Source organism: Aspergillus tanneri (genome assembly GCF_003426965.1).
Source record: "Aspergillus tanneri strain NIH1004 chromosome Unknown AapTan_6_pilon_pilon_pilon, whole genome shotgun sequence".
Classification (NCBI taxonomy): Eukaryota; Fungi; Ascomycota; class Eurotiomycetes; order Eurotiales; family Aspergillaceae; genus Aspergillus; species Aspergillus tanneri.
In genome coordinates this window covers 2371280-2395644 of record NW_022984633.1, presented here as the reverse complement: position 1 = coordinate 2395644, position 24365 = coordinate 2371280, and the positions used below count along the sequence as shown (strand labels likewise).

At 49.2% G+C, this 24365-nt stretch overlaps 12 protein-coding genes across 12 annotated transcripts; 6 read left to right on the top strand and 6 right to left on the bottom strand.

Moving 5' to 3' along the window:
* Positions 1-36: 36 nt before the first annotated feature.
* trm8 (tRNA (guanine46-N7)-methyltransferase) lies at positions 37-892 on the bottom strand (the record flags this gene model as incomplete). Its single annotated transcript, XM_033573418.1, has 2 exons — positions 37-644; positions 724-892. The coding sequence occupies 2 exons, from the start codon at positions 890-892 to the stop codon at positions 37-39; spliced, it is 777 nt and encodes a 258-aa protein (XP_033423970.1).
* A 481-nt stretch (positions 893-1373) lies between these two features.
* On the top strand, positions 1374-2094 carry ATNIH1004_008814 (ESCRT-II subunit protein VPS25; the record flags this gene model as incomplete). Its single annotated transcript, XM_033573417.1, has 3 exons — positions 1374-1721; positions 1855-1930; positions 1982-2094. The coding sequence occupies 3 exons, from the start codon at positions 1374-1376 to the stop codon at positions 2092-2094; spliced, it is 537 nt and encodes a 178-aa protein (XP_033423969.1).
* A 152-nt stretch (positions 2095-2246) lies between these two features.
* Positions 2247-5397, bottom strand: ATNIH1004_008813 (BRCT domain-containing protein; the record flags this gene model as incomplete). The annotated part of the gene is made up of 4 exons (XM_033573416.1): positions 2247-2897; positions 2971-4342; positions 4397-4750; positions 5294-5397. 4 exons carry the CDS (start codon positions 5395-5397, stop codon positions 2247-2249), a joined length of 2481 nt encoding a protein of 826 aa, XP_033423968.1.
* Positions 5398-5471: 74 nt separating this feature from the next.
* Positions 5472-7036, top strand: ATNIH1004_008812 (putative toxin biosynthesis protein; the record flags this gene model as incomplete). The annotated part of the gene is made up of 4 exons (XM_033573415.1): positions 5472-5579; positions 5731-5890; positions 5960-6068; positions 6145-7036. 4 exons carry the CDS (start codon positions 5472-5474, stop codon positions 7034-7036), a joined length of 1269 nt encoding a protein of 422 aa, XP_033423967.1.
* Positions 7037-7316: 280 nt separating this feature from the next.
* On the bottom strand, positions 7317-8530 carry ATNIH1004_008811 (ceramidase; the record flags this gene model as incomplete). The annotated part of the gene is made up of 4 exons (XM_033573414.1): positions 7317-7500; positions 7576-8092; positions 8145-8346; positions 8435-8530. 4 exons carry the CDS (start codon positions 8528-8530, stop codon positions 7317-7319), a joined length of 999 nt encoding a protein of 332 aa, XP_033423966.1.
* Positions 8531-9280: 750 nt separating this feature from the next.
* On the top strand, positions 9281-10362 carry ATNIH1004_008810 (putative mitochondrial carrier protein; the record flags this gene model as incomplete). Its single annotated transcript, XM_033573413.1, has 2 exons — positions 9281-9332; positions 9419-10362. 2 exons carry the CDS (start codon positions 9281-9283, stop codon positions 10360-10362), a joined length of 996 nt encoding a protein of 331 aa, XP_033423965.1.
* Positions 10363-10615: 253 nt separating this feature from the next.
* On the bottom strand, positions 10616-12195 carry ATNIH1004_008809 (uncharacterized protein; the record flags this gene model as incomplete). The annotated part of the gene is made up of 3 exons (XM_033573412.1): positions 10616-10825; positions 10888-10953; positions 11008-12195. The coding sequence occupies 3 exons, from the start codon at positions 12193-12195 to the stop codon at positions 10616-10618; spliced, it is 1464 nt and encodes a 487-aa protein (XP_033423964.1).
* A 1416-nt stretch (positions 12196-13611) lies between these two features.
* On the bottom strand, positions 13612-14154 carry ATNIH1004_008808 (putative prefoldin subunit 1; the record flags this gene model as incomplete). Its single annotated transcript, XM_033573411.1, has 3 exons — positions 13612-13780; positions 13871-14037; positions 14125-14154. The coding sequence occupies 3 exons, from the start codon at positions 14152-14154 to the stop codon at positions 13612-13614; spliced, it is 366 nt and encodes a 121-aa protein (XP_033423963.1).
* Positions 14155-14573: 419 nt separating this feature from the next.
* On the bottom strand, positions 14574-15727 carry ATNIH1004_008807 (isopenicillin N synthase family dioxygenase; the record flags this gene model as incomplete). Its single annotated transcript, XM_033573410.1, has 3 exons — positions 14574-14812; positions 14872-15310; positions 15401-15727. The coding sequence occupies 3 exons, from the start codon at positions 15725-15727 to the stop codon at positions 14574-14576; spliced, it is 1005 nt and encodes a 334-aa protein (XP_033423962.1).
* Positions 15728-16663: 936 nt separating this feature from the next.
* Positions 16664-17401, top strand: ATNIH1004_008806 (uncharacterized protein; the record flags this gene model as incomplete). Its single annotated transcript, XM_033573409.1, has 1 exon — positions 16664-17401. The coding sequence occupies one exon, from the start codon at positions 16664-16666 to the stop codon at positions 17399-17401; it is 738 nt and encodes a 245-aa protein (XP_033423961.1).
* A 2940-nt stretch (positions 17402-20341) lies between these two features.
* ATNIH1004_008805 (uncharacterized protein) lies at positions 20342-21481 on the top strand (the record flags this gene model as incomplete). Its single annotated transcript, XM_033573408.1, has 2 exons — positions 20342-21335; positions 21402-21481. The coding sequence occupies 2 exons, from the start codon at positions 20342-20344 to the stop codon at positions 21479-21481; spliced, it is 1074 nt and encodes a 357-aa protein (XP_033423960.1).
* A 1124-nt stretch (positions 21482-22605) lies between these two features.
* RCD1 (Rcd1-like cell differentiation family protein) lies at positions 22606-24048 on the top strand (the record flags this gene model as incomplete). The annotated part of the gene is made up of 4 exons (XM_033573407.1): positions 22606-23113; positions 23214-23369; positions 23431-23806; positions 23871-24048. 4 exons carry the CDS (start codon positions 22606-22608, stop codon positions 24046-24048), a joined length of 1218 nt encoding a protein of 405 aa, XP_033423959.1.
* Between the last annotated feature and the right edge of the window lie 317 nt (positions 24049-24365).

Below are 24365 nucleotides of genomic sequence, written 5' to 3'. Positions count from 1 at the left end.
ATACATATCCAACGCATATCCAAACGCTCAAAACATCTAAGGCCACTCCGGTTCCTTCTTCCGTCTAAACACAGCGACGTATTTATTGCCCTTATTCCTGGTCACTTTCTTACCCTCCTCAGTCTCCTCCATCATGACTTTCACACAAGGATCATCACGCAACTCCTCCTCAGACACCCGTTCAAACAATTCTTTCACGCCACCCTCTATCCTCTCCTCTTCTTCCCCTTCGGGTTCATCATCCTCTCCCTCCCTCGGGACCCGAAAATGCCTCAATATCCAACGATGATACTCCTCTACATCAGTAATGGTATATATCATCCCACCAGGGCGCAACGCATACGCGTACTCCGCGTTCAGCGACTCGGATATGATACGGGCCTTGTGTTTCCGGGCCTTGAAATGCGGATCCGGAAAACAGATGAAGATCTTGGAGAGTTGATGTCGACCGAAGAAGTTGGGGAAGAATTTCATCGTGTTGCTGCGTAGTGCAGATATGTTTTGGTATCCGCCTGGGATTGCCTTGTCATTTTCTGTAGGTGTAGGTGTAGATGTCTTCTCTTCTTGTTGGTGGTATTGTTGTTGGCGAAGGGCGTGGACACGGTTGGTTACGTATTCGAGGACTTGGGTACGTATTTCCATTCCTATATTCCATTAGTAAATAAATAAATAAATATAATTCTAGAGGATAGGATATAATGATAGGGATATAAGGAGACTCACCAACCATCAACATCTCCGGCAACACAGGCGCCAACCCAACGAGCAACCCACCAAATCCACACCCAATATCCACCACCTCGACATCCTTGACGAGTTTCCTCGCGCCGCTGGCATTCGTCTTGTTTGGGTCTGTATCCACGTAGGCTGGGAAATGGCTCGACCAGTCCATGTGCGCGGGACTAACTGGGCTATACATCACTATCAACATCCATCCTATGATTGTGACAAGATAGGAGAGAGAAAGGGAGAGGACGAACTATTTCAATCGATGATCGGAAAATGGATTTGCATGCGCCCGCTGTCGAAAGAACTTCTTCTGAGGCAGCTTGGCTTCGTTGGCGGCGTTGGCCGTGCGATATTGGTCGCGCCCTTGACGTTTTTGACCACCGCGGGGAGGGACATCGTGTCGGGGGCGTTTCGTCGGGGGGGATGACATATCAATATTATATATTCTACTTCAACTCTGTAGAATATATGATTGTATTGTGGTGAGAAGAAGAGGTACTAAGTAGTAGAAGTAGGAACAGTTGAGGAAATTTTTGGATCCCGGAGTGCGGAGGGCCCCACTTCTCTATCACCTCTCTAGTTTCTCTCTTTACAGTTATCACTTTCTCTCCATCACCCATCATTCAATAATCAATACATATAAGATGACTACATTCTCCTTCCCCCCCACATACAACTTCCCCCCCTTCTTCACTCCCCAACCGAACCGAACGACGCGCGAAGCTCAACTCTCGAAATGGTCATCCCTGATCCAGTCGTGGTGTCGCCATCACCGAATCTACCGACTATCACTGATCGAGACGATCGACTCGCCTCTCTTCCATAACGCGACGCTGCGAAAACGGCTCTCGCTCAGCGACGTGCGCGACGTCGTCGATTGGATGGCCACTGTGGACGACGACGGCGCAAAACGAGCGGAATGGATCGACGGGGCAAATAAGTCCGTGGCTTGGGTTTGGTGGAGGAGACCAGAGGAGTGGGCGGATGTTTTGGTTAATTGGGTATTCTTATTCTTCTTCTTCTTCTTCTTTTCTTTACTTTACATTTCTTTTCTTTTTCTTTTTTTTTTTTTTTTTTTCCCCTCCTTATTGTCCTTTGGGTGATCGGGATAGCTGACGTTTGTAGATTGAGGCGACCGGACAGAAAAATGTCGTGTTGACAGTATACGAACTGCTGGAGGGTGAAGCTACCATGTCGCAAGGTACATCGCTGAGAATAAACCAATAATAGGACGTCAAAGCTAACCGGTTAGAATGGCATGGAATGGACCCCGAGCTCATGCTACGGTCTCTCAACACCCTCGTCAAACGGGGCAAGGCTCAGGTCTTTGGTAGTGAAGGCCAGGAAGGTGTCAAGTTCTTCTAATTACAGGCACGATGACCTGGATAATAACCGCTATGCATGGCTCTGGAGAGAAATTATAGTATAAAAAACTGTCGAATCAGGTAATATATCCCGAAATAAACCTATCCATCCAAGGCTCCCACATCTTCATGCTCAACACCGGTCAGATCTGCCTATTCGTCCAACTTGGCCACCATCTCCTCGTTCAGCTCATAGGCATCGGCCTCATGCAGCGTTTGCGACATGGCAATATCCAGAAGCCAGTCCACGCGCACAATTCGCGGTGTCTTACCCAAGGCGTGTACCAGCTGTCGGAAACGTGGCCATAGTCGCTGATGATCAGCCGTCACACTGCTTAGAAGATACATCTCCTTCCGACTACGGTCCTCGTAATCCACCGAGCTGTCATCGTCGCTCTCGTCCCGTTGTGATTGGTGCGACACGCGTCCGCGGAACAGCGAACAGTCTCCTCCATTTGCATCCACAATCGACTTGAATGCGTCAAATCCGCCGCGGATGGTCTCCACGCAGTAGATCTGATATCCCTGCAGAAGCCGGTTTTTGTTCTTCTTGGCGTTCCCTCTCGCCTCCTCCAGCGAAAACCCAAGTCGCTTCTCTGCGGCCTCGTCCTCCAGGGGGAATTCAGCCGGATCCACCAGCTCGTTCTCTTTGAGACATGCCGTGATGAAGTCGATATTGACTATCGTTGGTCCATACGCAAGCGCGTTGACGAATTTCGGTGTCCGCAGTATGGAAGGGGCAGCGAGGTGAGAACATTTCCGGGCATCCTGTACTACTAGGATTCCAAGGTCCCGAAGTTGTCGCTGCTTCCATTAGCGCTTCATTTCCACGTGTACATATTAGCAAGTCACGAGAGTATAAATCAGCTAGACGAACCTTGTCTGAGTCCTCTTTCTTAAGGTTCCCCACCCATTTCTGGTAGCCAGTGATCAAGAGGTGTATCGAAATAGGAGGCTTGGTCTTCTTTTGTCTCTTAGGATCGACTGCCTCCTCCTCATTGTGGCTGTCCTCCGCCTCCATTGATCTCCGCTTTTTGCCGTTGCTGAGGATCACACGATCCTCGTCGGTCACCCGGCGACCCCCATAGACGACGCCCCCCACACGCCTCTTCTCTTTTTCGTACAAGGCCATATCTGGAGCGTATTCGTGGAGACGAGCAGTAGCAGCTTCCTTGGACTTGCGGCTGCTCGTGGACGACGGCGTCTCGTTCTCCTTGCCTTCCGAGGTGAGTCGGGCCTGCGTGGGCGTTTGCAGCTTTTTGCTATCTGAATCCTTTCGCGACTTGGCGGCAGCCCGGGGTGTAATGTTTCGTGTATCTGGCAATTCACTTTCTAGATCCGACTTTTTCCTAGTCGGTACTGGCTTGGCTGCTACTACATTCTGATCTTTATCCTGCATCGGACGGGCTACATCCTGCTCCGATGTGTCTTCGGAGGGGTAGAACAAGCTTTCGAGGACCGCCTTATCCAGTCGTGTCTGTCCGACCACTTCGCCCAGATTGGTTCTCCGAGGGAAATGGGTGTAACGGCAGTCAGACACGGATTGTAGCGTCCATTTTGCATAACTTTCTTCCAGCCACAGGTGGTTGATGACATGGAGTCCCCACTCCCTCGCTGCACTGCATTTCTCGCTATTCCCATGGGCTGTTACCAGATGAGTGTTGTCTTGCTTCAGGGTTTTGGTGCACTCTGCCCCAGCTGCTGCAATCAGATTCTCCAAGTAGGCTCGGGCCTCACCGACATAGTTAGACAGACTGATCTTGAGTCCTTTGAACTCCGGAATTCCAGTCCGGGAGACCGGGTAGTGAAGTAGTCGTCGTAGAGGCGAGGTCCATGTATTGTAGGTCAATAGGTGGTATAGCCAAGACAAGTTCCCAACGTCCTTATTCAACCTCGAGGCCGTACGGTAGGCAATTCCTTCTCTATAGCGACAGATCAAGATGTCCGCTATTGAGACATCAGATGTTATGGACCCGCCACCCTGCTTGATGACTTCGGTGATGGATTCTGATAAATGCGAACCGATCCCAAGGTCTGAAGAAAGCATCACGCGCTTTCCTTCAAACACATCGAGCTTCGGAGACATGGCGGTTGGCAGGGTGGTCGGCTCCGGCGTAGATGCTCCGACGATATCGCGGTTCTCTGAGGAACGGATGGGCGCATCGGGGGCTGCGCGTAAGATTTCCGGGTCGGGAAAGGTATAGGGACGCTCATCGATTCGACGCCCAAGCTTCAGGCAATCATCAAACCTAGCTACAAATCAGCCTGTATGCAATCAACTCGACTACCAATGTCCTCCATACCAATGGGGGAGAACTATCTTGACATTCAACTTCCTGGCGGTAGCCAGCCGTGCCTTATCAGAATCTACAGTCAAATCGACCAGATGAGTGACCATATGCGTCATTCTAGTACTATAGAGTCCGCCTTTCGCCAGGACACCACCAACAATGGCATCCTTATCGCCTTCGGGGATATCACCGCAAGTAACCACGACATCATTTAAAAACAGCCGGGGATCGGGACTGTACTGGCGTGGGTTGGCCAGTTTCCTCTTCGAAAGACAGGCCTGTACCCACTGGGGCTTGACGACAGGAATCAGGGCGTCGTTGGCGGCGTCGAATGCCGGGAAGTCGATGGTGGAGGATAAAAGATGGCTGAATTGCTCCAACGAAGGAAATGTGGCCGGTGGTTCGTAGATGACAGATTCTCCGCCATTTTCCTCGAGTATAGATGCAAACTGGCAAAAAAAAAAAAAAAAAAAAGACTCAGTTCCGTAACAACATCGACGATGCGCTAGGAACAGCTGCACGTACCTGATGCGCTGCATCAAGACTCAGACTCTTCGAGCATATGATGCAGACACGGCACTGGTCGAAGAGCTGAAACCCCTCGCTTCCCGCCATAGTCCTGGGGTATTTCTTCTACAAGTCTGCAAGACCGATCTGTTGCGATAGGTGCGATGGAGTGGGATGTGTCGTCGAGTTTCCTACCCTGAGGCTGAAAAATGTTGGTGGAATCTCAGTCTGCGATGCGACGCGACGCGCCGTGACACCAGGTCACGTGTACATCCCCGGATTGGAGCATGTGCCAACTACCAACAAACGGAATCGTTGTTGAATTTTGTAATATTTAGTCAAGTCTGCCAGTTAAAGTGGAGAATGGCACTCACTAATCCAAAATAGTATGCTGTTCTTTACCATATAGAGTAAGGCGTTGGAACCATGGTGCCCCGGCAGTGTTGCTCGGTTTCTTTGTCCGAGAGATCCTCGGTTATCGTCAGCTCCGGCAAGGGACGACTCATTGCAGTGGGGAGCCGTCAATGGTTCTTAAACTCCCATTCTAGCCTTGATTATCTCCTGTCAAGTATCAGACACCATGTTGCCTGGTCCCTTTCGCATCGTCGAGCATGTCGTTCCATGCCAGCATATCCGCGAGTATCCCGCGGCTACAGCCAACGAACAGGAGGACGAACTCCAGCTGGCTGTGAAGCAATATATCCCGCTAGATAATCTTCATCCTCAACCGGGGGGGATGTGACAATCCTTGCGGCGCACGCGAATGGCTTTCCCAAGGTACAAACCCAACCTTAGATCCAGTTAACAGTGTCACATGGCTTACCCCAGGGACTATATAGGAACTTTATGAACCTCTTTGGGAAGAAATCTATGCACGATCCAAAGCCAATGGATTCCGTATCCGGAGTATCTGGATGGCGGATGTTGCGCATCAGGGACAAAGCAGCGTGATTAACGAAGATCTGCTAGGAAATGATCGTACCGCCCCCCGTCTTTTCTGTGGATATATATACCTCCTATTCATGTATACTGTGTATACTGCATAAACTGACAGCTTCGATGCTACAGCCAGCTGGTTTGATCATCCGAGGGATCTCCTCCACCTCGTCAATGTCAAACGTAAAGAGATGCCGCGCCCCATTGTCGGAATCGGCCATAGCTTTGGGGGCGCCCACCTGTGAGTCTGCCCCTTCCCTAGAACACCATAAACAATATTCAATTTCCCACTAACCTGACTACGGATGACATCGCAGTACGCACTTGTGTCTCATACATCCCCGTCTCATTCATACCCTCATTCTACTAGACCCCGTTATCCAACGAGAATCAACCCAGCTGGACCATGCGGAGGCGATCAACCAGAAACTAACAATCACCAAAACAACCCAGCTATCCACATACCGAAGAGACCGATGGCCCTCCCGAAAAGCCGCAGCCACCAGCTACAAGAAAAACCCGGTCTACCAAGCGTGGGACCCCCGCGTATTGGAACGCTGGATCCAATCGGGTCTCCGAGACCTTCCCACCGCCATCCACCCTCTCTCTGAAGACCAATCCACCAACATGGGCAGCGACGATGACCGACCTGTGACATTAACCACCCCTCTCCACCAAGAGGTCTTCACATTCTCGCGTCCCAACTACGACGGCCCACCTGGCAAAGACGTCCCTCCCAACCAGTTGACGCATCCCGATCTCAACCCCAACCATTTGGGATCATTCCCATTCTATCGTCCGGAGCCGTCGCGCATCTTCGCCCAGCTGCCGCATCTCCGCCCCAGTGTGCTGTACGTCTTCGGCGGCAAGTCAGAGATGTGTCAGCCGGAGATGATGGCCGATAAAATGGCCACCACCGGCAGGGGAGTCGGAGGCAGTGGAGGTGTTCCGGTCGGTCGAGTGCGCGACGTCTATTTCGAACGGTTTGGACATCTCCTAGCCCAAGAGGCGCCGATCGAATGCGGCGAAGCGGCTAGTAAGTGGCTGGGCTCGGAGCTGAAGCGATGGCGGGAGGAGGACGAAGCGTTCCGGGCACAATGGAGCCGAAAGTCCAAGGTCGAGAAGCAGACGATCGACGCGCGGTGGAAGGAACATGTGCCGCCTCCGGTGCGGCCGACAAAGGGAGATGATTCGAAGTCGAAGTTGTGATCGGCTTGTGTATATGAACTAGAAACACTAGGTATAGAACATCACAGCATATATTATATATAGATTCGCAATCTGACAGACGCTATTTACGATGATATCTATCGCGCAGAATCTTCATTGCCTCTTCTATAAATATAAATGGATCCCGCCACGCCAGGCCCGACGTCTGTAAATAGGTGGAACAATAATCGGGTTCGCGACGAAGACCTCGGAAGCTATTGGCTCCGACCGTCGTCCCAATCGAAGGCAAAGAATCAAAAAGAGCAACGAGAGAACCAGCTCAGCGGGATTTCTTAGCCAATCCATTCTCAGTCTTTCCCTTGGAATCGACCCGGAGAATCTCGGGGAAATTCCAAAAATGCGGCCACCACAGACGGTACTCGTCCTGTCGCTGGTTCAAGCAGTGGCGCAGCCAGATTCCCCAGATGATACATAGATATGCTCCGATACCGGTCATCAGATGCCTAGAACACATTGTGAAAGGTTAGCGGATGGGATCCATTGGCCAACGCCAAGGCCAGACAAGATTCTAGACATACCACCAGCCATGACCCTCCAGGAAGATACCCCACGGAAGACCCACTACGCGGCGCCAGCCACGAATCTTGGTACAGAAGTGGTTATCTAGATTCCAGATGAGGAAACCGCCCAGGAACATGCTCAGTCCGTAAACGACCATAAACCACATGGTCTTCAATATTTTCGTATCCCGTGCGTTCTCGTATTGTTGGCGTTCCTTCGATGGGACCGGGAGACCCTGACGTTGCTGCGCAAGTCGGTCTTCCTCGGTGGTGTGTCGCCACTTGGGACGCAGCGTCACTTCCATGGTGTACATGCTGCGTAACACCACGACGGTGGTCAGGAGAGCGTACGCATTCTGGTGGAACACGGGGTCCTGGAGATAGTGGTAATATAGCGTTATGAAGATGGCCAGTCCGGCCAGTGTGATGCCCAAAACGATGCGAACAGGGTCCGGTCGCGAGTACGAGAAGGAGGCATAGCACATGAGACAGGTGGTGTAGATCATGGAGAGTTCATCGACCAGCTGCATGGGATCTGTTTGAGCCAAAAAGGTCAGTAACTATCCTAGCCTAGTGGCATTCGCCACCTTGATTGTACTTGCATTTGAGAGTCGAATGGAACAGGAAACTCCCCGTTCCGACCAGAAGGTAGCCATAGTAAGCGACCTCAAAGATGGAATCGTGACCATGACGTCGACAGTTGAGAATTCCTTTCACTCCGAGCCACATGAACAGGAGGTTTGTCAGGGCATTGACGATTTCGGCGGAATAGATAGTGGCATAGTAATCCTTTTTAGTTGTCAATCCCACGAAAATAGCAGCAACAATAATGACACTAAACAAAAAAAAAAAAAATAAAAGAGAGAGAGAGAGATACCTCTTCACACCAATTCAAAGTCGAGGTGACGGGACTCCAATAACCAGCCTTCTGAGGCGGATATGGTATGAAAGGAGGAAAAGACCACTGAGGCATTGTGGGGACGGCGGATATCCGCGGGGACGTTGCCAACCTCTCGATTGGGACGAACTATAGGTGTAGAGAGGGGAATGACTACCACATGGTAGATTAAGAAAAATACTAACAGGAGGAGAAAGAATAGAAGAGAAGAACAGGAAGAAAAGAAGGGAAGCGAGCGAACATTGCGATGGCGATAGTAGATTAGACTCATATTAGTAACTAAGCTGAACCGAACGTTGGTCTCTTCGTGACGTCGATTTAATACGACTGAGCCGGTTCCATCGCTGTCATGGCGATTTGCGTGCGATCGATTGGCTTCGAGCCGGCCAAGTCTCCGCAGGCGACGAAATGGAAGCGGTATCAGCCTGTACGGTAACTTACACTCCCCATACGGTAGCCCTGCATGCTTGCACATGGCTGGAGATGAGAGCATCGGATGAGAATTTTTATTATCTCCTACTACTAAAGATACCTACTAGATATTACCACTTGGTTGGTAGTAAACCAGATCGACAGTAGTGGGCAGAATCACCCGCACTCGGCCCGACGCTTGATGACTTCACAGGAGGGTATCAAAATTCCGCTATCTGACCGCTCGAGATAGACTCGTTTTCGTCCTGACTCAGACCAGTGTGCGGTCTTTCCCAAGATTTTTCCGTGCATGGCTGAATGTATTGTACTTTTGGTTCCTTCTTATCCATCGTCTTTTTTTCAAAAACAAAAATAAATTTTGTAGGTCCTCGAGTTCCTGGGACTGACTGAGAAATGTCGAGTAATGCTGCGTATGCGATGCCGCAAGTGAAAACCACCTCCAAAGGTACGTCATTCCTGCTAAATCAAGCTCTCCCTTAAATAGTCGGGTACAGGAACATTGGAAGGGGAATCCCAACTAATAAATTCCAGCCTCGAAAACTACCTTCCATTTCGTAGCCGGTCTGTGCTCCGGCCTCACCTCCTCGATACTTCTACAACCCGCCGATCTCCTTAAGACTCGAGTTCAACAGTCCCACCAGACCGCTGCTCTTCTACCTACCCTGAAAGCCATCCTCTCCTCTCCTCATCCGATCCGCGGGCTATGGCGAGGCACGCTCCCATCAGCTCTCCGCACGGGTTTCGGATCCGCGCTATATTTCACCAGTCTCAACGCCCTACGACAGGGTGTAGCGCAGACGTCGACCCCCGTTTCTCCCCACGATAACGGCAAAGGCACAGTGGTCTCGTCGTCAGCACTCCCCAAGCTCTCCAATTCAGCCAACCTGGGTACGGGCGCCGCCGCTCGGGTAGCGGCAGGGTTTGTGATGATGCCGGTTACGGTGCTCAAGGTGCGATACGAGTCGGATTACTACGCATACCGGAGTCTGTACGGCGCAGCGCGGGACATTGTTCGTACAGAAGGGATGCGGGGCTTATTCTCCGGATTTGGGGCCACGGCCGCACGAGATGCGCCCTATGCGGGGCTCTACGTGCTCATTTATGAACAGCTGAAGCGACGTCTCGCTTCGGTGGTGCATCGGGGAAGTGCAGATCAACAGTCATCGATGTCGCCCTCGTCATCCTCGTCAATTAACTTCGTCTCTGGAGGATTGGCCGCTGGTCTGGGCACGACAATCACTAATCCTTTTGATGCGGTCAAGACGCGGCTTCAGCTCATGCCTGGTAAATATGGGAATATGATGCGAGCGGTCCGCTTGATGATTCATGAGGATGGGGTGCGGAGCTTGTTTGGTGGTCTTGGCCTGCGCATCACGAGAAAGGCGCTCAGCTCTGCGCTCGCTTGGACCGTATATGAAGAACTGATCCTTCGTGCGGAGAAGCATTGGGCTGCACAAGGTCATGTCCATGTATAACGAGCGGTTTATCTTCTGCTGTAGTTTGCCAAAACCCACTTTGGAGTTATCATCATGGAGTTTCAAAACGGATGGGACGGGCATAGAGATGTTTTCATATCAATCATCAGTGTATCATATATAGCTATAACGACATCAAATCCCAACTCGTGATAAATCATATCTCAACAGAACATATCAGAAATTCATGAACAGGAAGAGGGACAGAAAGGAACTGAAATAAAAAAACAAGAAGAAGAACCAGGTATCAGATTCAAGTAAATATCCAAGCCCGCCGGCTAGGGCTCTTCTTTCGCACAAGATACATCTTGTCTTTCTTCCGGTCATTAACCTTCAACTCCGTCAGAGTGTTCGAGGTCTGGGTAACGAGTTTACCCTCGCGCAACCGCCGCGTGTGTGCAAAGAGCTCCTCCTGGAAGTCCTCGGTGATCCATTGCTTGATGATGATATAGTTGCTATCGAGCTGTTGCGGGCAGACAGTTAATAATCGGTTTCTAGCGGCTGTGCGATGAAAAGGTCACTTACATCATCCCAGTCCCAGGGCAGACGGTATGCGATCAGAGTATCCGGAAGAAGATGTTTGCGATGAACCTAGAGTGTGTGTCAGATCGGACGGTACATTAAACAGAAGGTGAATATCCATACCTTGATCCAAGTTGTCCGTTGATGCTCGTCCTTCTCTTTATCCTTTTTCTCATGGTCACTCTTATCTCCGTCCTTGTCCTTCTCTTTCTCCTTGTCTTTGCCCTTTTTGCCCTTCTCTTTCTCCGGGTTCTTCTTCTTGTTGAGGATTTCCTCGATCTCTTCTTCCGTGTAGCCGAATTCCATTTTCAATCGGGTCCGGAATTCTTCGTCCCGCTTCTTCTTCTCCTCACGTTCGGCAGCGATCCGGCGTTCTTCATTCCTTTTCCACTCTTCGATGGCAGCTGCCTTCATCATGGCTTCCTTGCGATCCTTCTCCTGCTTCTCGAGAGTTTGTCTAGCTTCCTCGTCCCGAATCTGCTTCTTGATCCGCTCCCTTTCATCTTCCTCGTCGATCTTCCGCTGGAGTTCCTTGAGCCTCTCCAGACGCAGCTTCGCCTGGACCTCTTCATTCTCCGCCTCCCGGCGCTGCGCCTCCTCGAACTTCCGCAGTTTATAGCGGTGCTCGGCATGCCGTTGCTCCTCATCCATGCGCTGTTTCTTCTCGAACCGCTCGAGGCGCCTCAGCCGCTCGCTGATCTCATCCTCATACCAGTCCTCCTCTTCCTTCAGAAGACGGGTTTCCTGATGTGGGTCACGGTGGCGTGCCAGCTCCCGCTCCAGACGCTCGATCTCTTGCTGCTGTCTCTGAAGCTCAAGGTCTTGTCGGGCATCGTTTTTCTCCAGCAGACGTTGATCGATCAGCATATCATAATCGCGTTGGTGTCGCGGCGACGCCTCTCGCGAGATGCTGCTCGTGCTTGCCCGGGGACGACGATGATTCCGCAGCTCGGTCTCGTCCTGGGAGTCATAGGGACTGACGTAGATGTCCTGGTATTTCTGGCTCTGCTGTCGTCGACGGTTCTTGTTGGAACTCTTATTGCGGGAATCGTTCTTGATGTCGACAATGACGGCGGGACTCTGAGTACGCTCAGGCTCCCGTCGTCGTCGAGCCCCCGTCGATGCGGACCGATGGACGCGCACATCCGGCACTACAGGGCTGAGATACGTGGTGCTGTAGTCAGGACTGAAGCGATGGCGTGAAATAGAACGTCTTCGGTACGACGTTTTCTGTCGGGGAATCTCCATGGAGATGTCTGATTCGGAATATTCAGATTCGGAATCAGTGACAGGGACGGCGTAGCGTCTCATTCTTTATCTATGTGGGATAATTTGGTGTCCCTTAGTGCTTTATTCTGGTTCTTTTTTTGTGTTGTTATGGGAAGAGAGATGAAATATAATTTATTTCTCAGTCTTTCTGTCAGGTTCTCGACTATATAATTTCGAGGATCGAGAACTGGCGGAAATAAAGCGGGGCGACGTGCCGTAGTAGAATGGATGCAGCAAGAATCGGTCAGTCGTACAGAGTGGGATAGAAGAATCTGGAATCCCTCCAGCAAACCGGATACAGGCGAGAGAGAGAATTTAAAAAGACAGACAAAAGAAGAAGAAAGGAAGAGAAGAAGAAACGGACCCCAACGAACAAAAGCCCAAAGACCAGCCTCCCTCGTAAAACGCGGGTTCAGCTGAGAGTGGGGGAGGTAGACTCCTGTGATTTGTTACGGGCGGACGATGGGCATCATTGGGTCAGCCTGATCATCGTGGCTTACAAAGTATTTCTACTAAGACCAATTTATCACGCAAGTATCATCTCCACCTGTATTTTGACGCGGGAAGAGAGTTCCTGCGGCTCTCCTGCGAGGCGGATGTTGTGCGGTTATCTGAAACCTGGGCGAGAGATCGATGTGCAGATTATCTCATGCTGTAGTTTTTATATTTATGCACTCACTTTATTTTTGGTAGAATCCAAGGAAACTCAACGGTTCATCCCGCAGACCCAGAAACTTTGATCAGGATCCTGATAATCATGGATCCAGTCTGGTCGATCTCCTGACAGGTCATCTGCCATAGTCATCTTGCGTTCTCTGGAATATCATATTATTGAGTACTCCGTATATATAATTCGATCAAGTGTCTTGTTCACGTTCACGGACACATGACTACCGTAATTGTTTTTCCTGAGGTATCAATCTATAGATGGGTTGGGCGCATCGCCTGTTTCGCCCACGGTGCCTAATTTCCTATAGACAGGCATTCAGGCACCGATGGGCATATCTCTGGTTTCAAGTAGATTAAACTGTCTACGATGGAGTGGGCCCTCTGTTGAACATACCGAGATCAGATATCATTCTTGCAGCATAGTATAGTCTAATGTATTCCCTATGTTCTATTCTTATCAATACCTAGCCATTCATAGATATTGACTTTCCAGAGTCGAGTCTTCCGGTCCTGCCAGATCACCCGGGGACACTCATTTAGCGCTCAACCTCATATCATCCAGTAAAAGAGCGCTGCGCGAACCACTGTCCGGTCTAGTTCATCGGTCTCAGAAATAGCATCGCAGATCCTGGTTGTCTGTCTCCGTACACCACACATCACCCCCCCAATGGATTATATTATCCACATAGTTAAGAGTCATAATCATAACCGCCATGGACATCAATCACGAACGAGTAATCACCCATCGCAGGAGAGAAAAATAAGACGAAAAAAACATAGTACTGATAATCACGCCCTATCTCCTGATTTCAGAATCCGCTCGAGATTCTCTCGACTATTCTTATTTGTCATCTCCAAAGACGCCAATTTCTTCTCCAGACTCGAGATATCCGATTTCAACTCCGTGCTCTCGGTTGTTAGGCGCTCGTCGATCGTGTTCATCGGGACGCTCATGAACCTGAAGGGAAAAGAAATGTTAATTCAATGTCCAACCATTCTCCGTTTGTATCTGGTTTGTAGGGTAGGCGCAAAAAAGAAGGGAACATACATCTTTCCCACTCCCTCGTAAACAGGAGTATTTTTAGGCAGGGTCCCAATCTCCTTCGAAGTTAACTCCAACAAGCGAATATCTCTTTGTTTTGCCGTGATCTGCGCCTTGGTGACGCCAATCTGCTGTTGCGAGCTCACGAGACGGGTCTCGAGCTCCTGGAGGACCTGTTCATCTCATGCTTAGCATGTATTCATAATAGTCGACGACATCGATAGGGCATCAGGTTAGTGGAAGAGGTAGAATCTCAATACCTTCTGTAAAGCTTCGTTTGGGATAGACATTTTGGCGCGAGTGACGTTGGAGGGGCGAGTGAGGGGCTAAGTTGGCGATAGTATATTTGAGAGTGCGTTGGTTCTCTGTGCGTTTGGGTTTGTGGGAGATTTGGATATTGATTGTTTTCGTGTAGATGGTGTTTGAGCTTATGAAGGTGTCGCAAAATTGAGGATGCTGTCATCAAGCACGAGATGAACGCATCGGCGACCGAGGTAGGTGCTCCGACGTCCGCGGCGGCGGGAGCTACCATATGTGGATATATATGTAGGGCTTAGGGCTTGTAGTCTACATATATTGGCTAATTTTGTTTGAATAGATAGAACATCTTAAAATGAAATGTACATTTGTGATAACCATTTATTACACAAAACTCAGATATAGCATTACAACAAACATACACACTCCCGACAAAGCTACACCATGCGAGTCAAGCTGCCAAGTACATCATAGAAGCTCGCATTCGGGTGTAATCAATCTGCTTGATTGGCTCATACTTGGCGGGCTTGTCCTCGCTTATACAGGAGGGGATGCACTCAATAACTGTATTGGAGTCCGTGGTCATAAAATAGGGGATGGAATATCGATCGCGCGTCATCCGATCGGGACCCTCGAAATGATCCGCGAAAGGCGGCAATTGGACGCGATGCTTCGTGGATCGAAGTCGGTCTACACACGTCAGATTATAGAGACCATAGTCATTTTGGAAATGGTAAAACAGAACAGACCATTACTCCATCTCATCAAAAGATCCCCAATATTCATGACAATGGCATTCTTCACAGGTTCCGCAGGTACAAATGTGCCCGGTCGAGAAATATCTTCCACCTCTAAACCGCCGCAGTCATCTTGGAAGAGCATTGTTATCGAACTCCAATCTGAGTGTGCTGAGCAACGAGTGGCGTGTCCTTTCTCTATCTCCTCGGCGCGGATAGGCAAGTAATGGAGCAGTCGCACTTGGTTATCATGCCCTGTGTGCTTCTTTGCCAAATAAGACTCGTCCTCCAGATTTAAACCAACGGCCAAGGCACGTAGCACATCACCACCAACCCGGTTGCATTCCCAGTAGAATTTTTTCATAAACTCCCTAAAGCCAGGGAGAGATTCATCCGGAATCCACTGGTTGGGTTGCTCACTATTCTCATCACTACCAATATCGTATATCTCCTGTATCTCATGAGTTCAACATGACAGATCAAACAAATAGTATCGACGTCTCTATGTCCATAATAAGTGCACGGCAGAGTAGTCGCATACCTTGACATCTGGCACCTCTCTCAACTTCTGTTTTATTTTATCATCATCACCAGTGCTGATGGTCTGTGTGACTTTCTCCAGCCCTGGCCACGAATACCCTCGATGAATGGCCCAGCCTTCTGGGTGGGGAGCCTTCAACTTCTCCTCTTTTGGCAGATCAAAAAAGCTCTTGGTCCATTCGAATGCTTCCTCCAGCATTGACTCCGGTAGAGAATGGTTGATGATGTATACAAACCCGACTCTTTGGCAGGCTTCGACAAGTTCCTGCGCTACACGCAGTCGGGTGGATCTATCATGAGGATCAGTCCAAGACGAGAAATCCACCATCGGAATTTTCATCGGGGTAGAAATATCTGCTAAGGGCATGGTACTGGGATGCGCCTTTGAAATAAGTGTCAGAGCGTAGAGTTGAGTGTTGCAGAGTAGAGTTGCAGAGTAGAGTCCCAGGCAACTAGGCACAGGATAATTATTTATTATCTTGCCATATCCAAAAGAGGCCGAGAGGACAACCTGGGTTGTCCCATTGCCGTTGACAGTGCAAGTGACCTAACCCCGCAGTCACATGTTCTGTATGCGGCGTTGACATAATGCATAAACTCAAATCATTTACTCTGAACGCCGCTCCTCCACATCAGAGACTTTCAGACGCATATTGGACGATAAAGGAGTTATTGTAAGTTTGAGACAACCCACGTGGTATGATGGATCCATAGTCCCCTTAGCCCTAATCACCAGTGACACACTAGTATTCCGTGCAGTGCGATGAAACAAAAGTTCTAGCTTGTCTGACTCTAAATATGTCATGGTGGAACAACCAAATTAAAATAGAACAATCTAGACAAAAATTAGGTACAGACTCCGATGGAACCTCTATCTCAGGTATTGAGGTGGTTGGGTTGATTGACACGGGAGAAGCTCCGTTGCTGTGGCAGGGATCCCGGCGGAGATTGCGCTGGGCAGCACAGCGCCCAAAACTACATCATCCATCCACATTCTTTGGTCTGGATTCTTCTCTGAAGATCTCGACCTGAAATTATTATCTAGGTGCCCCAACCAGCACTGGTAGTAAGTGCACCTGTCGTTGACTTTCCGTCTCTTACAATCGCCCACTTATACTCATGTTTCCTCTTTTAGTAGTTTGTTGATCGCCCCCAGGCCCAACCATTGCGAACCACCGAGTCGACTGTACAATCCATTGCCCGACCTGATATCGATCCCATCGTCTATATAATTGTGGAGGGCAAACAGTACTAGGCCGCGAGAATGAAGGTCTTTGGGTGGATCTCTCCCACATTATTCGCTTCGACCGTACTATCGATAGAGACACTCCCGTTTACCCCTCCACGGACGACGGAGGCAGACAAAAGGGCATATGACATTCTTCAATTACTGAAGCGCGACGATAACTGTCCTGCCGGGTACAATGCCTGTACCAACATGGATAAATCAGACATCTGTTGCAAGCAGGGCTCGAGGTGTACTCGTGATGCCGCTGATAACATCGCCTGCTGTCCAACTGGAGCCAGCTGCACGGGCAGTCTCACTGGAGACTCTGGTAGAAGTACCAGTTTCCGATTCCCTCAAACCGCCACGGCTACGCAGACGACCGCTCCGAATGACGCTACAATAACCGGCTCAACAATTCCCGGCGCTTACCCTTTCGTCCTTGTTCCCACTACCTTTCCGAACGCCGGAGTTTGCTCGTCGTACTATTCTCTGTGTGAAAGCGACTATACGAAATGCGTCTCATCTCTTGGAGGAGGTTATGCAGTCACGGTCGGGGGAGGTGGAGCGGGGGTTACTCGAGGGGGTGGCGCACCGTCTGCGGTTTCCACTTGCGCCAGCCTAAGCCAGGAAGCCTGCCATGGTCTCAAGTTGGGATATTGTGAGACATATCATACCCGAGGGTATGATGAAAGCAAAGCCAACTCAGGACGCGCTTCTAGCTTGCAGGACCTCGTCTTCGGCGTCATCATTGGAGCGGCCGGGATGTTTATCTGATGACTGATGACTTTTCTTTTCAAAGTGAATATGATATATGAAAATACTCCTTTTTTGTTTCTGAGGTACAAATACTCGGTTACCTGATTTGAATGAGTATGTGCCTTGATTATTGCATATGGCTTATGAATTACTGAAGATGATGCTATGTTTTATGTATTGTTGCTCTGGGTGACTTGGGCCTTTTTATCTCTCTCTTTTGTATAAAGAATATCGGCAGACGAAATTAGAAACATTTTATCCCCCCATCTCCTTCCTCTCTTCTCAAGGGTGCCGCTTAATCCACCTCAAAGCCGTCATTATCATTCCTAGTTCGTTTATCGTCGTAGAATTATCATCGTTTCTCTCTGTCCTCACTTCCCCAGAACGAAAGGTGACAATGTCTCTCACTGCATAGTTGTATATAAAAAGCTCATCCGTCTTCCAATGGTCCAAATGCCATACACAGCAACTTCCGTGCTGCATTCGCAAATATCCGCCCAACTGCTCACACCGTTTCTCCCAGCTTCAGGTTGTCTCCACATTGTCTGTGGCTTGCAGAGAGTATTTATGAAAAATACTCTCTCTGTTTCTCCACTCAAATGTGTGAAAGTCTGAAAACCCATGACCATCTCCCAACTGGGTATGTTGGGCCTGTTCCTGGGCCTAGGTGATATATCCCTCTGTGGAGAGAAATGCCCAGTCTAGGATGGCCTGCCTAACGCCATTAATATGGTCCTCATTTGTAGACGTGCTTATATCCTTTTATCTCTCTACCAATGAAGTCAATCCTGAGAAACTGTACAATATTAGCGCCGTCCAAATTGACGTGAGTCACATTCCTTACTGTAGTTTAGGTTAACTAGATCGAGGCCATGTTGTCTTGAGATGAGCTTTATCTCTTGCTTGGCTTGGTCGGTCAACGACGCAATGGAAGAAGATGTAGATAGGTCCAATCATCTACCGAAAAACAAGAGTACTTATATCTCGCCAGTATATTTATCCTATTGTTGTATGTTGAAAAAAATCGGTCAGGAAAAGTGAACGATGTGGGGGATCAATTTAACACCGAAGAGGCTGGCGGCTTAGTACATCCTCATTTCATATTCCGAGACATCGTGCAATGGCTCCAAGACATCAGACAGGCCTGTTTGAATAATCACACGCTGGTCTGATCAAGAAGGTGGAGCCCATATCCTATGGGTCTCCATGAAGGTTGAAAGAGCTCAGGATCAAGGTATAAAATGAGGTCAAATTCTTGTCTGATAGATCGCCAGTTAAGTAGTTCGATAAGTCACAAAAGGAGGCGATTGATTTTAGGGGCATCAAGAATGTTATCCCATCAGCATACATTGACTGTCACGGTAGGTCTTGTATTCTTTCTGAAATCCATTTCCTCAATCTCATCTGGAGGGATTAATATAGTATTTCCCCACCCCCGCTTGTTGATCAGGGATGTCCTGCTCTCTCGTTTTCCTGTATCTCACCTGGGTGGTAGGGTGGAACTATCGTTCCGCAGGCCAGGCAGCATAGTCCGGGGTCAGACCGAGCCGGAAGAGAGGTCCATTATAATAAGCTCGACTCTTCCTTTTAATTGACCATTGTGCATGCATTTTGAACTGAGATGTTACGTGAAGGTGTGATCACGGTCACAGTTGTTGAGGGGAGAGGAGACAACAACATTTATAGTAACATCCTCTTGACTCAATATCTTCGAGCCTATGCTCTATCATCTCGACCTTCATAGCGGAAATAAGGCCAGACTAGGAATATAGACTCCAACATTGACTCACTTTATATATATAGAGAGAGAGAGAAAATGAGCAGACAAAGGAGGACCTCCTCTAAACTTAGCGTGGGATATATGTTCCCTCCCATTATGGATCCAATGTCTTTGATAACTTAACTGATGGGAGAACATAGATTTTTATCCATCACAATTAGAATTACATAAAAAGCGGATCATGTATCTTTCGGCGTTGATTTTTAATGTCCAATGGATTCCAAGCCTGACAGGTTCCAATTAGAAGCTAGACCAACACTAAGATATGTACCTAAGCTTTAGGACGCTGTTCCTACATCTCTGGAGCGGTGCCAAGCCAGACATTGGCGGAGTCGGTCTAGACGTGATAGTAAAGCCAACACGTCAGGCAAGTGAGGTCAGCGGGTCCAACTGTGAAGATGCCTAAGTGGAGTGGCTCTGAGGCTGGGCAGATTAGTTGAGAATCGGTACAGTGGGAACGTACAGTGACTCGACATGGCTATTTAATTTAAGTAGTAGAGTTAAAGTGAAGTAAGTAGTTATCTACGGAGTAGTCAATTAGGTCATCTCATTCACAGTAGTTATTCTACCTATATGAGTAACGCCGCGCCCGGGGGGGTTGCTGTGTCAGTAAGCTGGATGATGGTATTCCGTACTATACAAATCGGGTCGCATTCAAAAAAAAAAAAAAAAAACCCTGCACCCTCTTCATTTACTTATTAGAATAATTAACCTAATTTAAAAAGGACCCAATCTGAGGCCATCAATCTTTGCTTCATACGTTATTACAACGATTAGCTGGAAATGCGGTGGTTGGGTATGACGGGATAGGGAGGCTGGGGATGGAGCATGGATTGTATGCGCATCCCGTCTGGACTGCCCTCACTAACAACGAGTTTTCTCCTCGCCCCTCCATTCTTCCTCTGCGACCTCTCCTCTTTTCCTTCTTTTGCTACTGTCAATTCTGCATTCCATCCGATCTGATTGCAAAGATCGATCTATCCCTCCGTAACGACTGGTATACTTAGTACTTCAGCTGCGGGGTCGGTGATCAGCCTTCAGGTGCTTCGCATCGGCCAAGGGTCAAGGTCAATTCTACCTTGACAGACCATCGCGGATAGTGAGTGATAGAGGAATTCAAGAGAACAAAAATAGTACTTCTAAATCGAAGGCATTATCGCATCTTATCACCACCCGTCATGCATACTTCCCGAATACTACGATCGGCGATCTCGATATTGACCTTATCAGCTCAATTCCCACTCTCTGTGGCTTCTCCGTTGGATTTTCTTGAGACCAGTCTGGAAAAGCGATGCGAAAACCCCTGTGGTTACTACGGTCAACTCTGCTGCACCTCGAGCCAGACATGCAGCACCAACGGGGACGGCCAAGCTGTCTGTCAAGAAGGGGGCGGTAGCAGCGGCGGCGGCGGATCATGGGTGTACCATACCACTACCTACGTTGTCACAGAAACAGACAAGAAGACCGTAACCTCGACGTGGAGCACTCTAGTCCCGAAATCAACGGATTCAGGTGGTTGCAAGGCCGAATTGGGTGAGTCGGTTTGCGGCAACACCTGTTGCGGAGCAGCATATGTTTGTTCCAATGATCAGTGTATTATGGGGAGCTCGTCCATATGGGCCACTGCAACGGCCACGCCTCCTGTAAGGGGTACAAGTGCGAGCACCGTGACCGCGACGGCCTCTGTGACGACCACACAGGCATTTGAGACCCCGGTCGGCACAGATGGGGCTTCGTTGATAGGCGTGAAGGCCCCGGATAATGGAGGGCTCAGTGGAGGGGCGATTGCAGGTATCGTCATCGGAACCATCGCTGGTGTCTTCCTGATACTGTTGGTTTTGTCTTGTCTGTGCTGCCGGGGAATATTGGAATCACTGTTTGCCTGTCTTGGACTCGGTGGCAGGAGAAGAAGAAAGGAAACGACCTACGTGGAAGATCGATACTCTCATCATTCACATGCCCGACCCGAGGGACGCACCTGGTTTGGAGCGCGACCATCAGCCCCCGCAGATGGTGGGAAGAAATCCAGATGGGGTAATTGGGCGAGCATCGGAATCATTCTCGGTGCACTTGCGCTTTGTCTGGGATTGAAGAGACGCAGAAACCATGACGAGAAGAGCGACTACACTTACCCAAGTAGCTATTACACTTACTCCGATTACACAAGTGCAAGTAAGTTTTATTTCTTCCCATCTCTGACTGATTTTTCCATAGTCTTGCTAACAGCTTTGTAGGTAGCGAAAGTTCGGGCAGACGAACAAGACGCTCCCGAAGATCATACCGATCTCATTCACGTTCACGACGGTCATGAGTTTTGATGATCTTTCTAAACTATATACGGAGTATTTCCTTTTCACGTTATAAATTCTGCCGTTTCCCAGACGGAATATGCATTTAAATGGCGCCGGGTCCTTTAACAATTTGCGAGTTGAGTGTATTATCAGGTTTTGTTTTCCTTGTGCTGATCATGATTTGTATTTCGCTTTTTCTAAGTCAGATATGTATGATGAGTTATGTTTTCATGTCATGATGGCCTTGTTTACTTTAAATTTTTTTTTTTGGTGCCCCTTATTTCAGTCCTCCGCGCCTGTCTATGATTTAAGGCTAAACGAACAAAAACGATGTAAATACGAGAATGTGAGAAAAACGAGATAAATATGATGTCAAATAATGTTCCGGGTACCAATTTGGCCCAGCTTATATCAGTGGGAGGAATTCGGCGACGAGCGCAAGATTCGGAGTATATCGAGACCAGAGGAAGGGATGGGAACGCAGGTACCACGCTTCCAGGGAAGAACAGGAGCTGGGGTTGGGAGTCGCATGCACTGCCTGCATCCCACCGAACCGAGGATTCATTGCGACCAGCGAGCGCATCATACCTAGAAAATAGGTACCAGATCAATGAATCTTAATCATGCACATGCCGAACCATCTCGTGCGACCCAACCTGCAGGGGAACATTGCAAGTCGGGGAGAAGACCATTCTCGATGACGAAGCGATGCGAATGAGCAGGTAAGAACAGAACACACATTATATATACATGTGAGCAATATGTACAGTGTAGAGCCTCTAACAAAACTATCGGTTGACTCGGAGGCGAAACGACGAAACATGCGGGAGACCATTACTTATAATGCGGAACTGCGCTCTCCCCGCCTCCCGTAGCCCCGGCACTTCCTCTTCTCGACCGATCGAAACGAAACGTCCTCACTTTCACGGTCATTATTCGTTCATTCTTCACCACGCCAATCAATACCATTCCAACACCCACTGGCCACAACACCGGTTATTCATGTGTTTGACTTCGGGCTTTTGACTATCTTCGGACTTTTTCTTTTCTACCTTTCCAGCTTCTCCTCTTTTCCCCGGTCGCTCAGGGCCTTCCATTCTCTCCTGAGGATTACGAGTCCCCATCGTCTGTCGGTCCTTCGCCCACCCGCCATGCTCCAAACGCAGACCCAACACGTCTTTTCCCATCAACATCAGTATCCGCAGGCTGATCCATCCTGGCTGCAGCAGCAACAACAACAACAGCAGCAGCAGCAGCAACACCACCACCACCACCACCATCATCATCATCAAGCCCAGCACCATGCTCAGCAGCAGCACTCTTCGTTGGCGGCCCAACAGCATGCCCAGGTCCAGGCCGCTGCAGCCGCTGCGGCGGCCGCTCAGCAACAGCATTATAGCCGCATCGCTATGGCCTCCAATACCGGTGCTGGGAATCCAGGACAGGGTGCCGGTGCCGGTGCCGGTGCAATAGGCGGGGATGGCTCGTTGCCGGGCGCCGTGTCGGTTATGGATGGTGGGATCAGCGATGAGAACCGCAAGGTTTTCATCTGGGTGGCGGAACTATTGGACCCGAACCGCAGAGAGGCAGCTCTGATGGAACTCAGCAAGAAGAGGGAACAGGTCCCTGAGCTGGCGTTGGTCATTTGGCATTCATTCGGTACGAGACGCTCGCCCTTTTGTTTGCGATACTCTTGAGACCATCCTTCCTTGTGGATCACTTGGTCGGCTTGTGATGCTAATTCGGGCTGTTTTGGCAGGTGTCATGACCGCTCTACTCCAAGAGATTATTTCAGTATACCCTCTCTTGAATCCGTCCCAGTTGACGGCGGCCGCTTCGAATCGAGTTTGCAACGCGCTGGCTCTGCTACAATGTGTGGCCTCTCACAATGAGACTCGCACTCTCTTCCTGAATGGTACGTAATATGGGCGTTGCGCTAGTGCGCTTCAGCTAACCGGTGATTCCGTCTGAACTAGCACATATCCCACTCTTCTTATACCCGTTTCTTAACACCACCTCCAAGTCGCGTCCATTCGAATACCTCCGTCTCACCTCTCTGGGTGTGATCGGGGCCTTGGTTAAAAATGACTCCTCGGATGTCATTAATTTCCTTCTCACCACCGAGATCATCCCACTCTGTCTTCGCATTATGGAGACGGGTTCGGAACTGAGCAAAACAGTGGCCATTTTTATTGTACAGAAGATTCTACTCGATGACATTGGTCTTGCTTATATTTGCGCCACCTATGAGAGGTTCTATGCGGTGGGGACTGTTCTGAGCAATATGGTCACTCAGCTTGTGGAGCAACAGACCGTACGGCTGCTCAAGCACGTTGTGCGCTGCTTTCTTCGGTAGGCTCCCATCCAAATTACCCAATTCATCCGACCGTGGTGTGAGATTCTGACTTGCCTGTAGCCTGAGTGACAACAGCCGGGCACGGGAGGCCTTGCGACAATGTCTTCCCGAACCTCTACGGGACGCCACCTTTTCTTCCGTCCTCCGCGATGACGCTGCCACAAAACGTTGCCTCGCACAGCTCCTCATTAACCTCTCCGACAATGTCTCCGATGGCGCGCCGGGTGTTGCTTTGTAAAAAGTCGAAAAGCATCTGCTTCTGGGTCCTTTTCTTTTCCTTTTTTTTTTTTTTTTTTTTTTTTTTCTTGATATATTTGACAACCTTACGATATGCATGGGACGGACTTAAGGCGAAAATGGGTCGTTAGGCGCAAAATTGTGTGAAATGACAACGCAACGGTAAGAACTATGAAAAAAAAAAGAAAAAAGAAAAAAGACAAAGAGAGGGAAGATGCACTGTTTGAGGGGATCTTTGTGACTATTATGTATTAAATGTTCCTATTTTTTTTTTTTTTTTCTTTTCTCTTTTTCTTTTTGCCCCTTCCTCTCTGCGTT